Below are 21598 nucleotides of genomic sequence, written 5' to 3' on the forward strand. Positions count from 1 at the left end.
AATAGAGAAATCAATAGTTTTATGAATCCCTCCTTTGGTGGTATTTGTTCCTTTTGGACCATGGGCTTCTAAAAGGCAGACCTAGCCACTATCCCCTCATTCCTTACTATGTCCTCTGTTAAAAAGGTGAGAAAGCCTCCAAAGATTTTACCCAATTAACTACTCTTAACTATAATGCACTCAATTAATGCTTCCTTGATTCTTTCCCATACCTTGAAAATTCTTGCGTTCCTTTCTTTGCACAAAGTCCAAATAATTGTTTTTCTAGTACACCTCCACATAATCCTTCCCTCTTCTTTGACCATGAGAAAGTTGTTAGGGAAAATAAGGTCTTCATATTAAGAGGAGAGTGTTCACCTGGATGGCTGCACCCAAACAAAGAAAGAACAATACCCAAATACAATTAGCAAATGGAGAGGAGATTAGTAAATGATAGCAAGTCTCACTTCCAGTTTTGCAGAGAATCCACCAATTTTAGAGATATACACTAGTTTAATCTCTTATTCTGAAGGGCATCTGAAAAATCTCCCAAAAAAAAACATTATTTTGGGAGGGACAAGCTTACACCAAATTATCTGACAGGGAAGAGCACAAGATTTTAAAGAAGAGGAACATGAGAAGGATCCAGAAGGATGGAGAGTCCAAATATAACCATCTGACTTAGAAGGATCTAAGAACACCCCTTCAAGAATTTGCAAGAAGTTAGTTATGATGGGAATATCTGAATCTTAAAGACCTCTTCAAAAAATCAAGTCCCATTTGAAGTTGGGGCGGGAAGAAGAAATTTGGAGACTGGCTCCCTTTTGAAAGAGTACAGTGAAAACAAAGAGGGAAATCAATCTTTTAAACGGGTTCTCCAGCCCATAAATCTTCCCAAAACTTGATTGTATTGCTGGAGTTAACATCTGATATAGCTTAGAAAGTTAGGAAGGACCAAGGATGGCGTTGATTGCCTTCCATGGGGAAGTTGAAGTTGCCCTTAAAGATAAATTAGCATCTAATCCATTGTCCATCAGCCTGTGAATGATTACCACCATTTTGTACCATAGTTTCTCCTTCTCAATAGGTAGCCTCCACAAGTACTTCCCTAGCAATGCCTTATTCCTTATGTCAACATTACCTTTGCCAAAACCCCTTCGTCTTGCCTTCTACACACTACCTCCCATTTAACAAGGTGGTCCTTTCTCCTTTCACCTTGGCCCTATAGAATGTCTCTCATCACTTTCTCCATCTTCCTAGCTGTGGCTTTGGGGATTCTAAACACTGATAGGAAATACACTGGATCATTGCTGTGGAAGGAAAGAGCAGAAAGTAGACATAAAGGAGTAGAGCAAAGCAGAGAAACGTGGTTGACTGGGTTGTTCTGTTTTGCTGTGTGGTATGAGAATGTGAGAGATCTCTGCATTGTGAGAAAAGAAGATGAAGTGATGGTTTCTTTGCCGGGCTCAAAGGAGGAGGAAGAGAGATGGAAGGTGAAAAGGAAAGGCAGTTAGGGTTAGAACAAAATTATTTTAGTTTTTTTTAATAATAGGGTTAATGGGAGCTTAACACCCCTGCTACCAGTTGCACACAAGCAATAGGCTACACGAATTGGGCTACACGAATTGGAGACATGTGGTTTATCTATATTAGATAACCCATAATGGACACACCATAGATCTAGCAGATCTGAACTCTTGTTTAGGTAGGTAATGAACTTGGCTGGTCAAGACACCTACCGACTTCATTGGGGTCTTGGGGTCTATATTGTCATTTGCTATTAGGCAATCAATTGTACTGAAGAAATTATAACAAAAGCCTTATTTAATATATTATTTTTTATCAGCAGCATGAAAATCAGAATTTCATTAAAGATTAACAAGAATTAAGTACAACAAGAAAGCAAACCCATTACAGAATTAGCCCCACAACTATATTACAATTGTGCCCAGTACATATGTTGTCTTTGAACCCCTTGCTTAGCTAAACTGTCTGCCAAACTCTTAGCAGATCTTCTTATCCATCTTACTTGAACATTCATATCTTTTGAGAACCATTTGGAGCACCTAAACTCATTTCTAAGCTGCCAAATCACCCCCTCACCTTTTTTCAGCCAACCCACTACAATCTTTGAATCACCTTCAATGATTAAACGGCCAACTCCCAATATTATTTAATATTATATTTCATTGTATTATATTAAACATAGAGTCCGACTATGACACTGAAAAGGTATGATATCTTAAAAACTGATAACCAATCAACCATTATCATTCCTTTTAATGGATTTATTACTTTACCTCTTCTCAAAAGAAATCAATCAAGTGGTATTCATTGAAATTCACATGAACTTCTGATTGGTTAAAGACTGTTCAGTATCCTACCTTAGCATCATAAAAATTGCCTTAAATGTAATATGTGAAAGCTGATGATGATTGGTGGAAGCCTCTCTGAGATAATACATAAACCGAAGAGTTGAAATAATGCTACCTTGGGAGGTAGATTTGCCAATACATCTTAATCCACCCAACTCCAGCTCTAGCTAGATTATCCTTCATTGAGTTGGTGAGTGGATGAGCCTCTGTATCCATTTGAACAAAATGGGCCCTCTTGAAGCTAAGTATTAATAAATTTCTTTCATTGTCAACAGTTGTGGAATGACATAATTTTAATGTTGTAGGGTTGGTCTTGTTGAAGTACTTCTTGGCCTTCTTGATTGGAGGGCTGGAGGAAGGAATGGATTTTGCTCTGAAATGAAGTGGAATGAATCTGAAGCTTCTATCGGGCGTGTGTTGGCAATAGAGGTACATTCCTGATATCTTGTTTGTTTGACTTTAACATGCAATTTACAACTTACAGTCAACATTTATATTAATTACTTTTAAAATCTCTCGGTTTCTAGGAGTTGTTTTGTCATTAGTCTGAGATTGATTGTTATTATCTTCCTTGCACTTAATAGTACTTTCAGGCAGATGACATCTTCCGAACATTTTTTTTTTATCAGCAAGAAAAGAGAAATTTTTATTAATGCTGAGATTGAGTACATAATTTAGATAGGTGGATAGCCTCGGTAGGCACTCCAATATTTAAAAATTACAATAACCCCTCAATTTACCAGTCCCCAGAACATATCTTCTCTTGCTGCCCTCTGTTTTTCAAGCCCATCAGCTATGCTGTTTGCAGCCCGAGGTACCCAATTAATGCTAGTGTTCTTCTGCCTCATCATGCTTCTTATCTCCCTGGCAATATGCCTATGGTACCATGTTTCCTCCTGATTACTCTCCAACCATCTTGTGACTGCTATGGAATCTCCTTCAATGATAACATTTGTAGAGTTAAATGATTTTGTGTTTCTTATGCCAGTTAGGGACTGTCATTATTTCTCTTGTGGAGTCTACCACACCAATTGGTCCTGAGAATATAGCAATTGTGTTCCTTCACTATTCCTTATCACTCCCCTACTCCTAAAATTCAATGCCTTCCAGACATTTATGATATAGGGTTTGATACTATGTAACTTTTTCCTATTCCAAGTTCATAGGTTATACAGATGGAAGGATATAAAGACATCTTGAATCTTGAACTAGACAATGGTTGTGAGCAACCATATCTAGGTCTTAATGGTGCTCATTGTTGGATCCCACCTAGGTCACCCTTGTCAAATTCAAGTTATGTTCCAATAAGTTAATCTAACCCCAAAGGTAGTGGATTGTGCTTACAGACCTTCTAGCAATCATGGAAGTTTGGTTGAAAGGCAGGGGGGGGGGGGCTGTAAACTAGAGATGAAGTCTAGGGAGATGTCCTCCCACACTTTGTTTGGAATGGGGAGGGGCTGTAGTATCCCGGCTGGCATCTGAGTCTCATACTTTTGGCGTTGACACACATCACAGGAGGTCACAAATTCCTGGACACTTTTTCTCATTCTGGTCCAATAGAACTGAGAATACAACCACTGATATATGCGGAGGATGCCGAAGTGGCCTCCTGTGGAAGAGGAGTAATATAGTTCAAGGAGTTGTGGATTGTCGGCGGAATGGGTCGGCAGGACAAACTTGCCCTTGTAGAATAATTCTCCACCTATTGCCGAATAATTAGGAGCTGAACTGGGGTCTTGAACCCATTTATCCTTAATGGATTGGAGTTAGGAGTTTTGCTAGGCTTCCTTCCTAATGTCTTTGATTAGTGAGTACATGGGCTGATACACCAACATAGGCCCACATTCAAACTGTCTAGAGAGGGTGTCTACGACCTTGTTACTAGTACCACTCCTATACTCGATCTGATAATCAAACCCAAGAAGTTTGGCCACCCATTTCTGTTGTGTTGTTGTGAGGATCTTCTGCTCCAAGAGGAACTTAAGGCTTTGGTGGTTTGTGCGGATAGTGAATTGGCACCCTAGGAGGTAGGACCTCCACCGTTGAACAGATATCACCACAGCGATAACTCCTTGTAGGCTGATTTAGGCATAGTGGAGCTCGAAAGGGCCTTGCTGAAGAAGGCTAGAGGCTTGTCTTCTTGCATGAGCACTGCCCCTACCCTGAAATTGGAAGCGTCAGACTCAATGACAAGTTCCTTAGTGAAATCTGGTAGAGTTAGGGTGAGCGGTGAGGATACTGATGATTTGAGATTTTCAAAGGCCTGTTGGGCTATCGAGCCCCAACTGAATGAGTCTTTTTTCAGCAATTGAGTTAGAGAGCCTGCTATCCTTCCATAGTCTCTAATAAACCGTCGGTAGTAACCAGTGAGCCCAAGGAACCCCCTAAGGTCTCTCACAGATCTGGGCTAGGGCCATTGAATCATCGCTTCTCTATTTTCTGGGTCTGCTGCCAGTCTGCTAAACTTCCGTTCCTCACAACATGCCCTAAGTACTGTATCCAAGTTCATCCGAAGGCATATTTTCTTTCCTTGGCATACAACTAATTTGCCTTGAGAGTTTGAAGGGCAATCTGCAAATGGGCCAAATGTTGTTCCCACCCTGGGCTATACACAAGAATGTCATCAAAGAAAACCAAGATGAATTTACATAAGTAGGGCCTAAAAACATCATTCATGAGGGCCTGAAAGGTGGAAGGGGCATTCATCATCCTGAACGGCATGACTAGAAATTCATAATTCCCATCATGGGTGTGGAATGTTGTCTTATGCACATCATCTTCATGGACCTGGATTTGATGGTAGTCAACCTGTAAGTCAAGTTTGAAGAATACCTTTGCTGAACGCAGCTCATCCAAGAGTTTGTCAATGACGGGAATGGGAAATCGGTCCTTGATAGTGACAAGGTTCATGGCCCGGTAATCTATGCAGAACCGCCAAGTTCCATGTCTTTTTTAACCAACAACACAGGTGAAGAGAACGGGCTGTGACTGGGTTGTATTAACCTTTTGTTGAGTAATTCTTGGACCATTTTCTCGATCTCATTTTTTGGTAGTGGGGATAACAGTATGGCCTCACATTAGTAGGGGAAGTCCCTGGCAGGAGGGGAATTTGATGATCTTGGTTTCAGCTAGGTGGCAAAGCAGGTGGCTCCTAGAATATTGAGGCAAACTCAGTGAGTATCTCTCTTAGTTGGGGGTGATACAGGTGGTCTTCCATGGGTCCATTTGGCTGGGACAAAGTTGGGTTGATTGTTACCGTCTCTAGGTGCATGAAAATGGGCTGTCCTAGATCCCAAATCTGTCTACTGACAAATGCAAAGGCTCTTCTCCCTCGATCCCCTACCCACATGGCCCTGTATATGGATCACACTCCCTTCATAAAGTCCATTGTCAATCGGGCCCAATCACACAATACTGGCCATTGTCCATTTGCCTGGGACAAAGTTGGGTTGATTGTTACCATCCCTAGGTGCATGAAAATGGGCTGTCCTAGATCCTAAATATGTCTACTGACAGATGCAAAGGCTCTCCTCCCTCGATCCCCTACCCACATGGCCCTGTATATGGATCACACTCCCTTCATAAAGTCCATTGTCAATCAGGCCTGTTAGAATAGTGTTAAAATAACTTAGTTGCAGATGTTAGGGCATGTTTGGCTAATTAAAGTGTTTTTTATTTCGTTTTTTATTTCTGTTATGTCGGTTATTGTACTCAGGGGCACAAGGGTCTTTTCCCTTGTTATTTCTGCCGCCCTATATATAGTAAAATAAAGACTGGCGCCACGAGTACTGTTACATTGCAAAACCTTCTTTCTTCTCTCCTCTCTTCTCTTCTCTTCTTCTTCTCTTCTCTTCTCTTCTCTTCTCTTCCTCTTATTTCTGGCCGGCCAACACCGTCAAGATGGTATCAGAACTGGAATACTGATTAAAGAGAGCAGATCGATCAACCCTATTGTCAAGAGCAGATCGATCAACCCAGAGAACAGGTCGAACAGACTACCAGAACCTGGGCAGAACAGAAATCTGATTCTGGACTACAAAATAGCTACAACTGGTACAGTTCTCCCTGTTTTTCTCTTATTTACCCTCCTTGATCATGTGCCGAGTAAAAACCCTATGAGTTTGGGGCGGCTGAATGCTGTCGAACCTGTGTAACCCCAATTTTCTTGGATCGTGTGATCCTGTTCATGTGTTAAGACAACTGTAGGTCAAGGATGACTTGTCTTCTAAATGGTTTGAGTTGACTATAAGTAAGAAGGATCTCTCCTGCTGATTAGTGGTTGTTAGACATTTTGGAATCTGGTAGGTGGGGACTGTTAAAACTATACAGGTCTGAAATCTGCCGAATATTACCTCTGTTTTGTCCGGAATTTGGTATAGTTTGTGTTTAACCTGGTTGTTAAACCCAAGTGTGTGGGTGTGAACTGAGTGGAGCATTGTTTTGTGGATTAAGGAGGGGTCCTAAGTCCGGTGTTTGGGACTGATTAACTGCTTGACCATGTCGACTGAGAATTCTACTACTTCAGAGATCTCAGGGAGTCACAATGGAGTGAGTGGGGGAGTGGTTTCCCATGGCTGTTATTCCCTTTGATGGTCTGAATTACCTTGAGTGGTCTAGGGGAATAAAACTCTACATCACTGCTAGGGGGAGAATAGGATACATCAATGGGAGAGTAAAGGATCCGAAGTATGGAAGTATTGAGCATGATAGGTGGAACCAAGAGAACAGTATGGTGATGTCTTGGCTCTTGGTTTCAATGCTGCCACAAGTAAGGAAGACTTTTATGTGGGCTGAAACTGCTTGTGAGATATGGGAACAAGCGAAGTCCACCTATTCAGAGCAGAGACACTATGCCAAGATATATCAACTACTAGCTGAATCTTCTACTTGCAAGCAAGGGGAGAGGAGTCTCTCGATGTACTATTCTGATTTGACATCAATTTGGAAAGAACTTGATCACTATCAGAATGTGAATTGGAAGTGTGATGAAGATGCAAAGGCCTATAAGTCACTTGTATCACAGCAACGAGTGTTTGCCTTCCTCCTAGGGCTGAATCCGTCATATGAGTCCATCAAGGTACAGATCTTGGGTAGTAAAGACTTGCCATCAGTCCAGGAGGTGTATGCCTTGGTGCAGTCAGAAGAAAGCAGAAGAAGTGTGATGAATGGTGTAGAAGGGGAGTCAGTTGCTCTAGCTGTCCGGGGAAATTCAGATACAAATGTCGGAGGTGGCTTTAAAAGGGGTGACACTCAGAAAAAATCAGATGATAAAAGCAAGCATTGGTGCACTCACTGCCAAAAGACATGACACACGAAAGATACATGCTGGGATCTCCATGGAAAACCTAAATGGGCACAGGATTTGGGTAAGAAATCAGCACTTGATCAGGGCAAGAAACCAGGCCAGCAGAATAAAAAAAGGTATAACTCAGCTAATATGGCATCGACAGAGACTAGTCCTTCAGTAACTCAGGAGAGACATCCCAGTTCTGACCCTAAGGAAGATATTATCAACTCCTTCCGTGAACATTTGGAATTGTATGGTAGGACTCTCCGCCAGATGGATTCTGGGCCTACTCCTTCTACCTCATTTGCGTCTACATCAGGTAATGCCACAACCTTCCATGTGTCATCTCATACTACTGATTCTCCTTGGATTATTGACTCCGGAGCCTCAAATCACATGACCGGTAAGTCAAATTTGTTTCAGACATATAACCTTCTCTCTGGGAGAGATAAGGTAAGATTGGTTGATGGTTCTTTCTCTACCATAGCTGGCCGAGGCACCATACCTCTCCCACTTGGCCTTACTCTTCCTAATGTACTGGACGTTCCGAAATTACCTATTAATTTGCTGTCCATTAGCAGTCTTACTCTTTGAACTGCTCAGTCACTTTTTTTCCGTTTTCCTGTGTGTTTCAGGATTTGATCTCGGGGAAGACGATTGTCAGTGAGTCAGTTACAGTGTCAAACTTGTCAGTTGAGTAAGCATTGTAGAAGTTCTTTACCTTTACGAAATAAAAGATCTGAATTTCCATTTCATATTGTTTATTCTGATATTTGGGGCCCTGTTACTCTACCTACTGCGGCTGGCTATAAGTATTTTGTTACTTTGATTGATGATTATTCTCGATACACTTGGGTTTACCCTCTGCGATCTCGAGATGAAGTGCCACAAATTGTGAAAGATTTTCAATGTATGGTGTTCACTCAGTTCCAAACGGAAATCCATATCTTCGAGTTGGACAATGCAAAGGAATATTTCCATAGTGATCTCACGAAGTTCTTTGCTTTGAGTAGGTCACTTCAGCGAAGCTCTTGTGCCAGGACACCCCAACAAAATGGTGTGGCTGAACGGAAAAACTGCCACCTTCTCAAAGTTGCTCGTGGCTTGTTGATTCATATGAATGTGCCAAAACAGTTTTGGATGGATGCAGTATTGTGTGCAACATATATCATCAATCGCATGCCCTCTCGGCTACTAGAGTATAAGGCCCCACATCAGCTCTTGTTCCCTACAGCCCTGCTGTCCACCATTTCGATGCGTTTTTTGGGTGTCGTTGCTTTGTCCACAACCTGTCACCTACTCGGGTAAACTTGACCCTCGGGCTATTCCTTGTGTTTTTCTTGGTTACCCTTCATCTCAAAAGGGGTATCATTGCTATGATCCCATTGCCCGCAAGTACTATGTTTCCATTGATGTCTCATTCTTTGAGAGTCAACCGTTTTTCTCGGTTTCTCCTCAGGGGGAGAGTAGGGATGAGGAGAAACAGGCGACGACTCAAATTCAACTACCTCCTTTACCCAATCCTCCTCCATTCTGGGTTTTTCATCGTCGCCATAAGAGCCAACAGAGTTCAAGAGCCGTGGAGCCGGACACTATGCAACCAACATCATCGGATTCACCCGAGGCAAATCAGTCTCATCAGTCAGGTACACTTGCTCCCATTGCTCCTTTAAATGTTGATTCCCCTGTCACCAATGATCTTAATATTCCTATTGCTAAGAGAAAGGGTGTTAGATCTTGTACCACTAATCATCCTATCTCTAATTTTGTGTCCTATGAGCATGTTTCACCTTCGTACCGTGCCTTTCTCTCTTCTGTGGATAGTGTCCCCGTTCCTAAGACCGTGGCAGAAGCTTTGTCAAAACCTGAATGGACAGATGCAATGCAGGAAGAAATTGATGCCTTACACAAAAATGGTACTTGGGAGTTGGTAGATCTTCCTGAAGGGAAGGAACCAGTGGGGTGCAAGGGTGTGTTCATAGTAAAACACAAAGCTGATGAACCAGTGGGGTGAAAGGGTATATGGAGTGGACTATGCAGAGACTTTTGCTCTAGTAGCCAAGATGAACTCTATCCAGATTCCCCTTTCCTTGGCAGCAAATCTTGACTGGGATCTTCACCAAGTGGACATCAAGAATGCCTTCTTGAATGGTGACTTGGAAGAGGAAGTGTACATGACTCAACCCCTAGGGTTTTGTGCCAAAGGCAGTGAACAAAAGGTGTGCAGGTTAAAAAAATCCCTATATGGGTTGAAACAATCACCTCGGGCTTGGTTTAGTAAGTTCCATTTAGCAGTCCAATAGATGGGATTCAAACAAGGCCAGTCAGATCATACCCTGTTTTGAAAAAAGGTGAAGGTAAAATTGCAGCTCTTATTGTGTATGTGGATGACATAGTGATCACAGGAGATTGGGAGGCTGAAATCCAGAGACTAAAAAAATTCATAGCCACTAAATTTGAGGTGAAGGATCTAGGCCCCTTACGATACTTTCTTGGAATTGAAATTGCCCGCTCTCACAAGGGCATCTTTATTTCCCAACGGAAGTATGTACTAGATCTACTAGAAGATACAGGCAAGTTGGGGGTAAAACCATTTGATTCACCTATTGAGCCTAATCACCATCTGGGAGACAGTCATGGAGAGTTTTTAAAAGATGTAAAGATGTTCCAGAGACTCGTGGGGAGACTTTTGTATTTGTCTATGACCATGCCTGATATTGCCTATGCAGTGGGTGTCCTTAGTCAATTCATGCACAACCCTAGGACAACTCACTTTGAGGCTGTAGAGAGGATCTTGAGATACCTCAAGAAGTTTCCTGGAGCTGGTTTGTTGTTCCAAAAACACAGTCACTTAAAAGTGGAAGTATATACTGATGTAGATTGGGCAGGAGCAGTCAATGACCGAAAGTCTACCAGTGGGTATTGTGCCTTTGTAGGAGGAAACCTTGTCACATGGAGAAGCAAAAAACAAAGTGTGGTGGCTAGATCTAGTGCTGAAGTAGAGTATAGAGCGATGGCTCATGGGGTTGCGGAAATCATGTGGATAACAAATCTGTTAGGTGAATTGGGTTTCGTAGTAAGCAATCCTATGTCACTCTACTGTGACAATAAAGCTGCCATCAATATTGCTGCTAATCCAGTTCTGCATGACAGGACGAAACACATTGAAGTGGACAAGCATTTTATCAGAGAGAAACTTGAAAGTGGAGAAGTGTGTACACCATATGTCAGCTCGGAAGAACAACTTGTAGATATCTTCACTAAAGGTCTCCATCATGTGCGGCACAAAGATTTGTGTGACAATTTGGGCATGATTGACATCTATGCTCCAACTTGAGGGGGAGTGTTAGAATAGTGTTAAAATAACTTAGTTGCAGATGTTAGGGCCTGTTTGGCTATTTAAAGTGTTTTTTATTTCGTTTTTTATTTCTGTTATGTTGGTTATTGTACTCAAGAGCACAAGGGTCCTTTCCCTCGTTATTTCTGCCACCCTATATATAGTAAAATGAAGACTGGTGCCGCGAGTATTGTTACATTGCAAAACCTTCTTTCTTCTCTCCTCTCTTTTCTCTTCTTCTTCTCTTCTCTTCTCTTCTCTTCTCTTCCTCTTATTTCTGGCCGGCCAACACTGTCAAGAGGGTCCAATCACACAATACTGGCCATTGTCTATTTGGCTGGGACAAAGTTGGGTTGATTGTTACCGTCCCTAGGTGCATGAAAATGGGCTTTCCTAGATCCTAAATATGTCTACTGACAGATGCAAAGGCTCTCCTCCCTCGATCCCCTACCGACATGGCCCTGTATATGGATCACACTCCCTTCATAAAGTCCATTGTCAATCGGTCCCAATCACACAATACTTGCCCAAGTTGTTCCAATCACTACACTCCCAAAACAATAACGGCCCCACATTATTCCAATGAGTGAAGGTCAACAAGGAATTGGTGAGTGAATCTTTAATGTCAATTGGGTGTCACACTTCAGTTGGTTACCATTAGCCACGTGCACCATGAAGGCTGGAGTGGGCTGCACTACCAAGCCTAGCTGTTTAACTAGGGATTGGGTTATAAAATTCATGGTACTCCCACTGTCAATCAGAATGGCAACATGTCATCCTCCTAATAGTCTCATGAGCCTCATGGTTCTGGGGGAGAGTTGTTCACAGGCACTAGGTCCATCTCCAGGCCACCCCCTTCCTCCTCCAAGTCAAGCCCTTCAGTTTGCAACAAAAAGGCTTGTTGGGCCTTGCAACGATGCCCAGGCCCAAACTTTTCTTCACAGTTGTAACATAACCCCTTCTCCCTTCTAGCCAACATCTCGGCCCGCGTAAATCTCTTAAATGGAACGTTAGGCCCAACCAAGTTGTTGCTGATATTGGGCTTCCCCAGAACTCCAGAATCCCATCCTGCTTAGTAACTCTGCTCGGGTCCCTATTAATTGGTCCACCTGACCGGCCTAGCCTCCTAACTCGGTTCAACTTCTCTTCCTATAATTGGGCTAACCCAGTTGTCGCCATCACCATAACTGGTAACATGGCCTTCACTTCCAACCTTATCTCCTCTTTCAACCCCCCAACAAAACAGCCAACTAAGGCCTTCTCCGGCCACCCCTGGACACGAGTAGCTAGGCGCTCAAACTCCACCTAGTACTTCCTCACCGACCCAGTTAGCCCGAGTGTAGACAAGGTATCATTGTAGTCCATGAACCCAGATGGACCAAATTGAGTTGTGACTGCATCAGTCAAGTCAGTCCAAGTCACCCGGGGATGGGAGCGGTGATACCACTGATACCACAGAACTGCCTTCCCTTCAAAGTGAATCGAGGCTAAAGGCACCCTATCAGGTCCAGGTACTTCATTGTAATCAAAGCACCGCTCCACTTGAAAGATCCAAGAGATTGGATCATCGCCGATAAAAGTTATGAAGACAATTTTGATGGACTTACCGGTTATCACCTCAGGTCGGCGGTCGTTATTGGCACTCAATTCCTCCTGTTCACCATCCTTGTTCCTGCCTTGGGACATCTGATCGACCTTTAGACAACACCACCGATAAGGCTTCTTTAATGTCCTTCAGGTTAGTGTTCACATTCTGAAGCTCTGCTTCCACTTGATTCACCTCCGTCTCCATCGCAGAGGCTTGGGTGTTTGCCATGAAACCTTTCACTCTGATACCAGATAGGTTACTGCCTATCTCAGGGTTCCTTCGAGGGGAACTGACCTCCAGAAAATTGAAAAGAGAGATGTTTGAATAGGGTTTTTTCTGATATCCCTTATTACAAACTGATGGGAGCTTTCATAGTTAGCTCAGTTAGTTACGTGTGCACTGCTCAGGTCATTACATGGGATATTCTGCCCTATGCCTGGGATCATGTGCCTGGAATCATTTCAGGGGAGGTGCAGCATGTGCCCTGCGATTGTAGACCTGCTTAATGGTGGGTAAGTTGCACGTGATAGACTGATAGGCGAGTGGCCTATGGGCCTGGTGTGAGTCCTAACACCTCTGGAATGTGCCTAGGAGCATTCTTAATGCAGGAAGGGAGGCCCATAGCTTATTTTCAGCCAGGCCTTGTCTCCCCAAGCCTAGGCTAAGTCTATGCAAGTGGAATTGATGGTGCTGGTTTTTGCAGTTCTCAAGTGGCGCCCATTTTGTTGCGCCGGAAGTTCACTATCTTTACGGATCAACGAAGCCTAAGATTCCTTTTGTAGCAGTGTATCCTGAAAGATGCCCAACTTGGGTTTCGACTACAATGTTGAATATAAACCAGGAGCCTTTAACAAGGCTGTGGTAACAAATCAGGCTGAACTATCTAGTATTGCCAGTCCAAGCCCAACTACTAATTCCTGGAACAAATCAGGCTTGAGGCCCGACAAAGTGTTGAGCTTGAACAGATTAGATCTAATTGGGGCAGGGACCCTACACTCACTACAGGCTATATAGTAATTGGTGATATACTATTCTACAAGAGACACTTGGTCATTCCTTCCACACCAGTGTTCATGCCTGGGTTCTGGCTATATCATGAGATGCCTATCGGTGGTCACTTTGGCGTTCTGTGGACTTACAAGCAGCTATCGTCCCATTACTGCTGGAAGGGACTCAAGAAAGGAGTGCGGCAGTTTGTGCTGCAATGTCACATTTGCCAGCAGTATAAATATGTTACTAAAAAACCATCTGGTCTGCAGCAACCACTCCAAATTCAGACCAAGTTCGGGAGCAGGTCTTTATGGACTTTATTACTGGACCTCCTCTTTCTGATAAGCGTGTGATTATGGTCATAGTTGACCGCTTGAGCAAGTATGGCCATTTCTCTGCCCTTTGTCACCCCTTCAATGCTGCTCAAGTTGCTGAAATTTTCATACAAGACAACCAAACTTCATGGGACCCCTAGCTCTATCATTTCTAATCGGGATCCCATCTTCATGAGCCATTTCTGGCAGGAATACTTCAGACTCCAGGACACCAAGCTGAAGCATCCTACCAGCTACTATCCGCAGACTAACGGCTAGAACAAGGTGCTTAAGTAGTGCCTTGAAACCTATCTACGTTGCTTTGCTTCTAATTGCCCTCACTAATGGTTGAAATGGCTCCTTTGGACCAGCATTTGGTATAATACCACATTTTGCATATCTATGGGTATTACACCTTTCAGGCTCTCTACAGGCAAGAACCACCACCTATTCTTCCTTATGAACCTGGTTCCACTGCTGTAGCCTCAATTAAGGAGCTGCTCATTGACAGAGATCAGATCTTGCAGGAACTCAAGGTTAACTTGCTCCAGGCTCAACAACAAATGAAGGCTGGGTACAATAAGAAGCATTGTTCAATTGAATTCCAAGTGGGCGACCTGGTCTACTTATGCTTACAGACTTACAGACAAGCCTCTGTTGCATGATGAGCATTGCAGAAGTTCAGCCCTAGATATTTTGGACCTTTCCAAATACAGAAAGGATACACTCAGTCGGCTAGAAGAAATAGCTTCTAGCTTCCTCCAAGCTCCACCCTATCTTTCATTTTTCACTTTTGAAGACGCAATTGGGCCATGCTGACATCAGTCATTCCACTCTTCCTGACTTCACAGCAGATGGTAGCCTCCAGACTTCTCGAGCTCGTTGGCTCCAGGTGGGTGAAACAGGTCAAGGTGGTGATTGAAGAGGCCTTAGTAGTTTGGATTGGGTTGCCACTGGAGTTTCCTCATCTTAACCTTCATGGTTAATCTCAAGGGGGGAGGAGCCAATAGGAACCAGACCAAGCTCACACAAGCCCTGCAGACCAGGCCCATTGATGCTTGAGCTAGCAACCCACCTGAGCCTGATAGGCGTCACATTATTCTACCTCTGAAGCACATCTACACCAAAGAGCCACATCAGATTGTTAGTTAAAATGGAATATTCCATTATAACTGAACCCTGATCTGATGTATTACCTAGATAAAGCCCTGAGAGGAGGAATAAGTCAGGCATTGATCAAGATAATTATATTCTTCTCTTCTTCTTCTGTAAGAGGTTTTGAGCTTCCCTCGAAGTAAGCTCACCATAGTTAAAACTTCATTATATTGTTTTATCATCCTCTATGCCCTCCCATCATCCTTGTCCTGAAAGAACCTCCATAGGCTGCATAAAATGTTTTGTATGCTCATGCACATCCTCTTTGTTTGACCTAAGAATTTTCTCAATCACTTTTTTTACCAAAAAAAAGGATATGTTTGGCTTGATAGGAAATAAGAAAGAAGCACATCCATAAAGATGGAATTAGATGGTATTGCCTTCCTCAAAATTAAAGGTATTGTCTTACACAGCCGGTCCCAAGACTGGACAAAGGAGGGTTGCACCAGGTTGGCAGCCAGCACTAAAACTTTTGCCACACTCACAAACATAGATCCTTATTCGTCTTTTCATGCTCATGTTTAGGGTGAAACAGGTTTCTTGTAGCCGAACCCACATGGTTGAGGTAAGGCTTGATGATGATGATGGATACAACATGACAGGTTGGAGTTACTGAAACCTGATACTTATTCAAGCATAACTAGGAAGCCACTCTAAAGCCAATCCTACCTCATCTCTGGTTTAGGTGTTTGTAGGGTCAGGGTGGGACAGGTTATACATTTAATTCATCTTATTGCCATCCCTATCTATTATCACTATTTTGGTTCCATAAGTTATTCTTGGGGCTTTGAGTTCATTAGACGAATTTCCTTCTGTATTCCTTTAGTTGTTGAGTAGTTCCTACATTGTTTACCTGACATTTAGATGTTTTTTACCATTATTCAATCTTGCATCAACTTAAATATTACAAATTCATTATTTATACTTCAGTCAAAATCGAACTTGTTTTTGGTAATAAATAAAAAGAAAATTTTATTAAGAAAGAAAAGGAGTACATCAACAGATCAACTAGGGTGATGAGAAATCACCATATAAAGTTCTACATATAACTCAAGAAGATTATACATCAAAGAATAAAAAAACAGACACAAAACCATCAGCCTTACTCCAATTCAAGGAGAGTCCAACAAACCAGCACCAAGGTCTTCCATTGATACATCTTCAAATTCTGGAAGACTAAGAATCCAGTCCATTGTCCTTTTTTTCCGCATAGTAAGAGTGGTTTGTTCCCTTTTATGAGTCTTGTTTTCCAAGGTCCCTCTGTCTCTTTCCTTACACGCTTCCCAGCATATGACAAAAGGAATGCAGCTCCAAACTATCTTTGCCTTGATGTTTCCTCTCATAGTTGGCCAACGAGCAAAAATATCTCCTGGTGTTCTTGGCTCCACCCAATTAGATCTAAATAATCCAAAAAAAGAAACCCCAAATAAACTTCGTGAAAGGACACATGAAACACTAATTTTTCTAATTTTTTGTTGGGAATGAAAAAATTGTATTGACCCCTTTGAATCATGAATTTTTTTATGGGCCCATATTTTGTAAACAAGGTTTATAGATGAACAATGAAGTTTCTTTGAAGCCTTAATACGTGCTTTAGTGATGCGAAGCAATGGCGATTGTGGTGGTGCGACACCATCTTGTACTTGGTCAAGATGGGTCCTGACTTGGTGACTATTTTCAGTATGTTGAAAAGATGATTATCTCTCCAAGAAACAATGATCGAAAAGGGGAGTAAATGAAGGAAAGAATTGCAAGAAACCATGTAGCATGTATGATTTTCAGCATGACATTGTGCATCATTAGGTTTTCCTTATTAGTAAAATTCATTAAAATGGCATTCCATGCTGATCAAGCATGTTTTAGGTACATTTCTTTTGAAAGTTCGACTTGTTAGTTTGTATCACAACTCTTATTTAATTTTTGAATCCATGCTCCAGGTCTTGCATGCATTTGCAACAGAAGGGGCTCATTGTACTAAAGTTCGCGATATATTAAATGCTTCTGATGTAAGTTTGGCCTGTATTTATTTCTTTATATATGTCATTTTCCCTTTTTTTCCCAATTTGAAGGGTTCTCTGTTCATGTCCTTGATTTCATTTTATAGGAAGGGTTCTGTGTGTCATAAGAAATTTTGAATGGTCTCACTTGAAAGATATTGTTAGTTGTTAGGACATGATATTTTGGGTCCTGTTGGCACTCAGTAATGTTTTCACACTAAACCCCCTTTACAGCTACTGGTTTCTTCTGCTTTCCCTTTGGTACATTCTGGTCTTTTTGGTTATTTTTCTTTTTGCTTGTGCCTTGTTTGCAGATGGGCTCTATATGTTCATCCTTTCTTGTGCAATGTAGTTTAAATCGGATATTTTTTTAATTGGTGGAAACATTTCTTTTCTTTTGAATAAGAAATGAACCTATATAAGTGGCAAATCCTGCTGCACTCTCAAAGTGAAGTACTTAAATATCAAGAAATTAATACTGTCTAAACCCATCTTTATCAAAGTTGTGTTTTTATATATTTTTGCATCTATGGTCTTTTGCTGAATTATAGTTAATGCTTGAATGGGCTGATTTATCTATTTATCAAAAAAAAAAATATGATTCTTAAATTCAGAATTATTTATAAAGATAGTTTTCCTAGGGGTGCAAAACTGCATTTAGTATCCATTTGTCCAAATTCAATCCCATTTATAATTGGATCGAATATGGATCCATCCCTATCCAATTCTATATGATCTCATTCAATTCAATTTAAACATACATGCTTATATATACTTAAATTATACATCTTTTAGTAATCTTTGTTTGTGAGTAACAAATCTAAGTTGATTCAAGAAGAAAAAACAAAAGAAAAACTAGAGAATTACTATTCATTGTATTTTACAAATTTATTATTTATAAGCAAATTTAGAATAGGGAGATCAAACTATAACAAGTCTATCTAGAGGGAGATCAAAGACACCAATGAAACTAAACAAGAGCTGACAGTTCGTATCTGATCATAAACAACTTCAGATTTGATCATTATCAGTGTGTGTGCATGTGTGTGTGTGTGTGTGTGTGTGTGTGTGAATTTGGTTCAAATGTTGTATTTTTTTTTACTAATGAGTGGATTTGGTTCAAATGTTGTATTTTTTTACTATGAGTCAGAGTTATAAATTCAAGTTTCATTAAAGTTAATTTCAATTCATTCTGTCCATAATGTACAATATCAGTATCATTTCAGTTCATTTTGTTAATAGTATATATTATTTTGACCACATTTAGTTTAATTTATTAATGCTATAAAATGTCTTGATGAAATCTAAGTTTGATACAAATCTGATATAAAGCTAATAGATAAGTTTCAATTTGAATCTGAATATTAATAAAAACTTAGATCTAGATATAGCTCCGTTTTTCTCCAAAAAGCACTCTGGGTCAGAGTTGTTAATGTTTTCTTTTGTCCTTTAGTTCTGCACATAATCACAAGAAAGCCTACAAAATAACTGGGCTCTCTGTAGACTGCAAACTTTGCTTGTGACAGGAGAGGAAAAAGGAACTCATAATGTTTTCAAGGTTTCTCCTGTTGGAATCTACATATCAGCCACTGACTATCTTTATTTTCCCCAGGTTTGGAGTGCATACAAGGACCAGAAGCATGACCTTTTCCTTCCTTCCAATGCTCAATCTGCTGCGGCTGGAGTTGCAGGTTTCATTGAGAGTTCCTCATCCAGACTCACCTATGCGCTTACTGCCCCACCGGTTCAACCAGCTCTTGCGAGACTCCCTCCATCAATCACACCTGACTCAAATGGCAAGCATGATCCGCTGCCACAATAAAAGGGCATGAAGAAGGCCTTCTGCCACAACTGAGTAGCTACACGGCCTCATTTTATACCATTTGTATAGTATACTGTACAGATAGGGTTTTGTTTTTTGGCCCATCGCTCTCTCTTTGTTTCCCTATCTTTTATATTCTTTTACCTTTCCCTTTGGCATTTATAGGCTCCTCGAATGGAAATTTGAAAAGCAAAAGAATGAGTTTTTTTTATTTCTTGTAAAGTGAAGGTTTTGTGTATTATATGCGTCGACTGCTCTAAATAAGTGAGGTGGTTTTGGGTGAAGTAATGAGACTGCCAAGTTTTCCTCATGAACGGCTTCATTTTATGCACATCGAGTTTTTCTGGTGAAAGCCTCTATAATCAAGTTAGTTCTAAATATATATTAGTTAGCTTGTATATGCTTTTCCTTTGCTTGCTTGCTATCGTGGTTCACAAATTCTCTACATCGAACATGTGAAGTCATGCTCCATGAAGTTAAATGTTGATGTAGCTTTCAGAGGGGCAACTCAGGTCCCACTGGTGGTGGTGGTGGTGGGATTCCAAGGGGCCTTCTATAATCATCATGGGGAGAATACCAATATAATGGCAGAACTCAGAAGCTTTTGCTCTCCTCGACGGTTTGGATATGGCAAGGTGTCTCGGTATTAGCAAGGTCGTAGAGACAGACTCCAAGGTTTTACATGATATACTCTCCAATCTTGTCGAAAAGTTATTGGTACGAGCGTATCTGAGACATCCAAGATATCATCGAGGTTGATTAGAGAAACAAACCATCTAAATTAAGCTGTGTAGAGGTGAGAAAGGTTTTTTTCTATCACCGGGAGGAGTTTCCTCGTCAACTCCAATTGCTTATTACGGAAGACGGTACTGGTATCCGTCCTTGCGCGTTAGATAAGTTTTTCTTGCTTATGTTTTCGCAGTTCACTTGTTTATTATGAGTTGGTGATCTGCTCTGCTGTATAGCCGTATAGGTTATCTGAGGGGTAAAATACTACCCATAAGTTTTAAAAATTGGATTAAAACTTTCTTGTTGTAGTCCATTTTGCCCTGCATTGTTCTACAAGTTTTCAAAATAAAACCCAATGGGTTAAAATTTTCAACATCTTTACCTGTATATTGAGTGTCTCTGATAACCAATATTTGACATACTCCCACCATTCCCATTTACCACCACTAAATAAAGAGGTTTTAGAGATTTAAGTGAGATAAATTCACAGAAATGATGATCATTTAGAATGCATTATTACTACTAGTCTTTGTAAATAACAGCCGTATAGATGAGATAAGAGAAAAATGTAGGAACTTACTAAGAATCTAAGACTGGTTCATAGATAGATAGATAGATAATAAGAATCAAAGACTTTGATAGCTCCCTCATTTTAGTTATGATAGAGCTGTCGATTTCAAGAGTGCAACCAATCTAATTGGATGAGACAAGAATCCTGGTCTAGGTACAGTACAGGTATAACACCGACTATCCTGGTTTATACACAAAAGACTGCATCTTGTACAGTAGAAACACTTGGTTTTGTTGAAGTACAACTGATTAATTGGTTGGCATCGTCAAAAGCACTTCAGATTTCAGATATGATGCCTTTTGGACCCAAAGATGAGGGGACATTGCTTTGTAGAATTGACGGTAGTTGTTTCGTGATTTAAATCACTAATGGGTGTTGGTTATAAAGGTAAATTGGTTGAAATAAGGATAAGACAAAAATAGGGTAGTACAATCCAAAATAGTCCTATATATTTGGGTTATAAATTATAGTCGTGGCTATATATCTACATTCAAGTAGCGTAATGATATATTGGTTGGAATTTTGTTTCTAGGTCTTTGTTTTTTTATGTTTTAACTTGTTTAACCTTTTATAGTTTTCGATATTGATAGTTGCGTTGCTCTCTCTTTCTCTCTTTGCAATTGGGTATGAAAGTTAGGTATTAAGATTTAATTCTATCTTTCTGTAATATGCTTTTGAATTAGAGTTTTTCTGTTGGAGCCTTTCTTAAACATACCCATTTTTTGAGGTTGTGCCAGGCTAAACTGAAAAAACGGAGGTTAGGCTAGAATAAAGTAACGATGAAGAGAAGAACAAAGGCATATTATAAAAACGGTAAAGGGAGAAAGAGGATATGGATGAAGAAGAAGAAGAAAAAGAAGAAGAAGAGAGAGAGCGAGGGGAGGAGCTTATGTTCAGTGGTAAAAGGAGGATGAAAAAAGTGGAGGAAGATAAATAGGAGTTTTACTTAATGGAAGGGTAAAATTGATATTTCAATATTTTGTTAATATTTAATGACAATGCCAATTGTCAAGAAAATTGGGAATACTTTAAGGGATTTTTCAAACGGTAGGATAAGTTTTAATCAATTTCTTAGAACTTAGGGGTAGTTTTAAGTATTTTACCTTTTATTTCTGAGCGAGATAAGGTTTTTATGGAGTTGGATCTGCTGACCATAACATATTGTTGGCCATGCGCATCCAGCTATACTTCAGGATATTGGTGTTTCAAAGTACAACTAATATTCTTGATGTGCGGCAGGATGTGCATGTCCAGCAACATATGGTGATCAGCAGATCCGAACTCGAATGCCCCTTTCATAGGTTTTATTCCCCATATATGGTGGTTCCCCCTTCACAAGGAGTGAATTTTGAGGCTAAAAAATATCTGCAGATGGGTTTTGAACTAACAAACAAAATACATGACTAATGGCTTTTTTCAAATGATCGAAGAACCACCAACCAATAGAATAGTTA

The 21598-nt window shown here is 40.8% G+C and overlaps 1 protein-coding gene across 3 annotated transcripts in view; it reads left to right on the forward strand.

The window, feature by feature from the left end:
* Nucleotides 1-19154, forward strand: part of GRV2 (DNAJ heat shock N-terminal domain-containing protein) — a 92473-nt gene extending 73319 nt beyond the window's left edge. For all 3 annotated transcript variants that reach the window (XM_088957197.1, XM_088957198.1, XM_088957199.1), the window contains exons 20-22: nucleotides 2660-2783; nucleotides 16963-17031; nucleotides 18635-19154. In XM_088957197.1, the coding sequence (XP_088813323.1) occupies nucleotides 2660-2783; nucleotides 16963-17031; nucleotides 18635-18844 (403 nt within the window). In that variant the 3' untranslated portion in view covers nucleotides 18845-19154. The remainder of the gene's footprint in view (nucleotides 1-2659; nucleotides 2784-16962; nucleotides 17032-18634) is intronic.
* Nucleotides 19155-21598: the final 2444 nt, after the last annotated feature.

Source organism: Nelumbo lutea, chromosome 8 (assembly GCF_056320005.1).
Source record: "Nelumbo lutea isolate HS-2025 chromosome 8, American lotus-T2T, whole genome shotgun sequence".
Taxonomy (NCBI): domain Eukaryota; kingdom Viridiplantae; phylum Streptophyta; class Magnoliopsida; order Proteales; family Nelumbonaceae; genus Nelumbo; species Nelumbo lutea.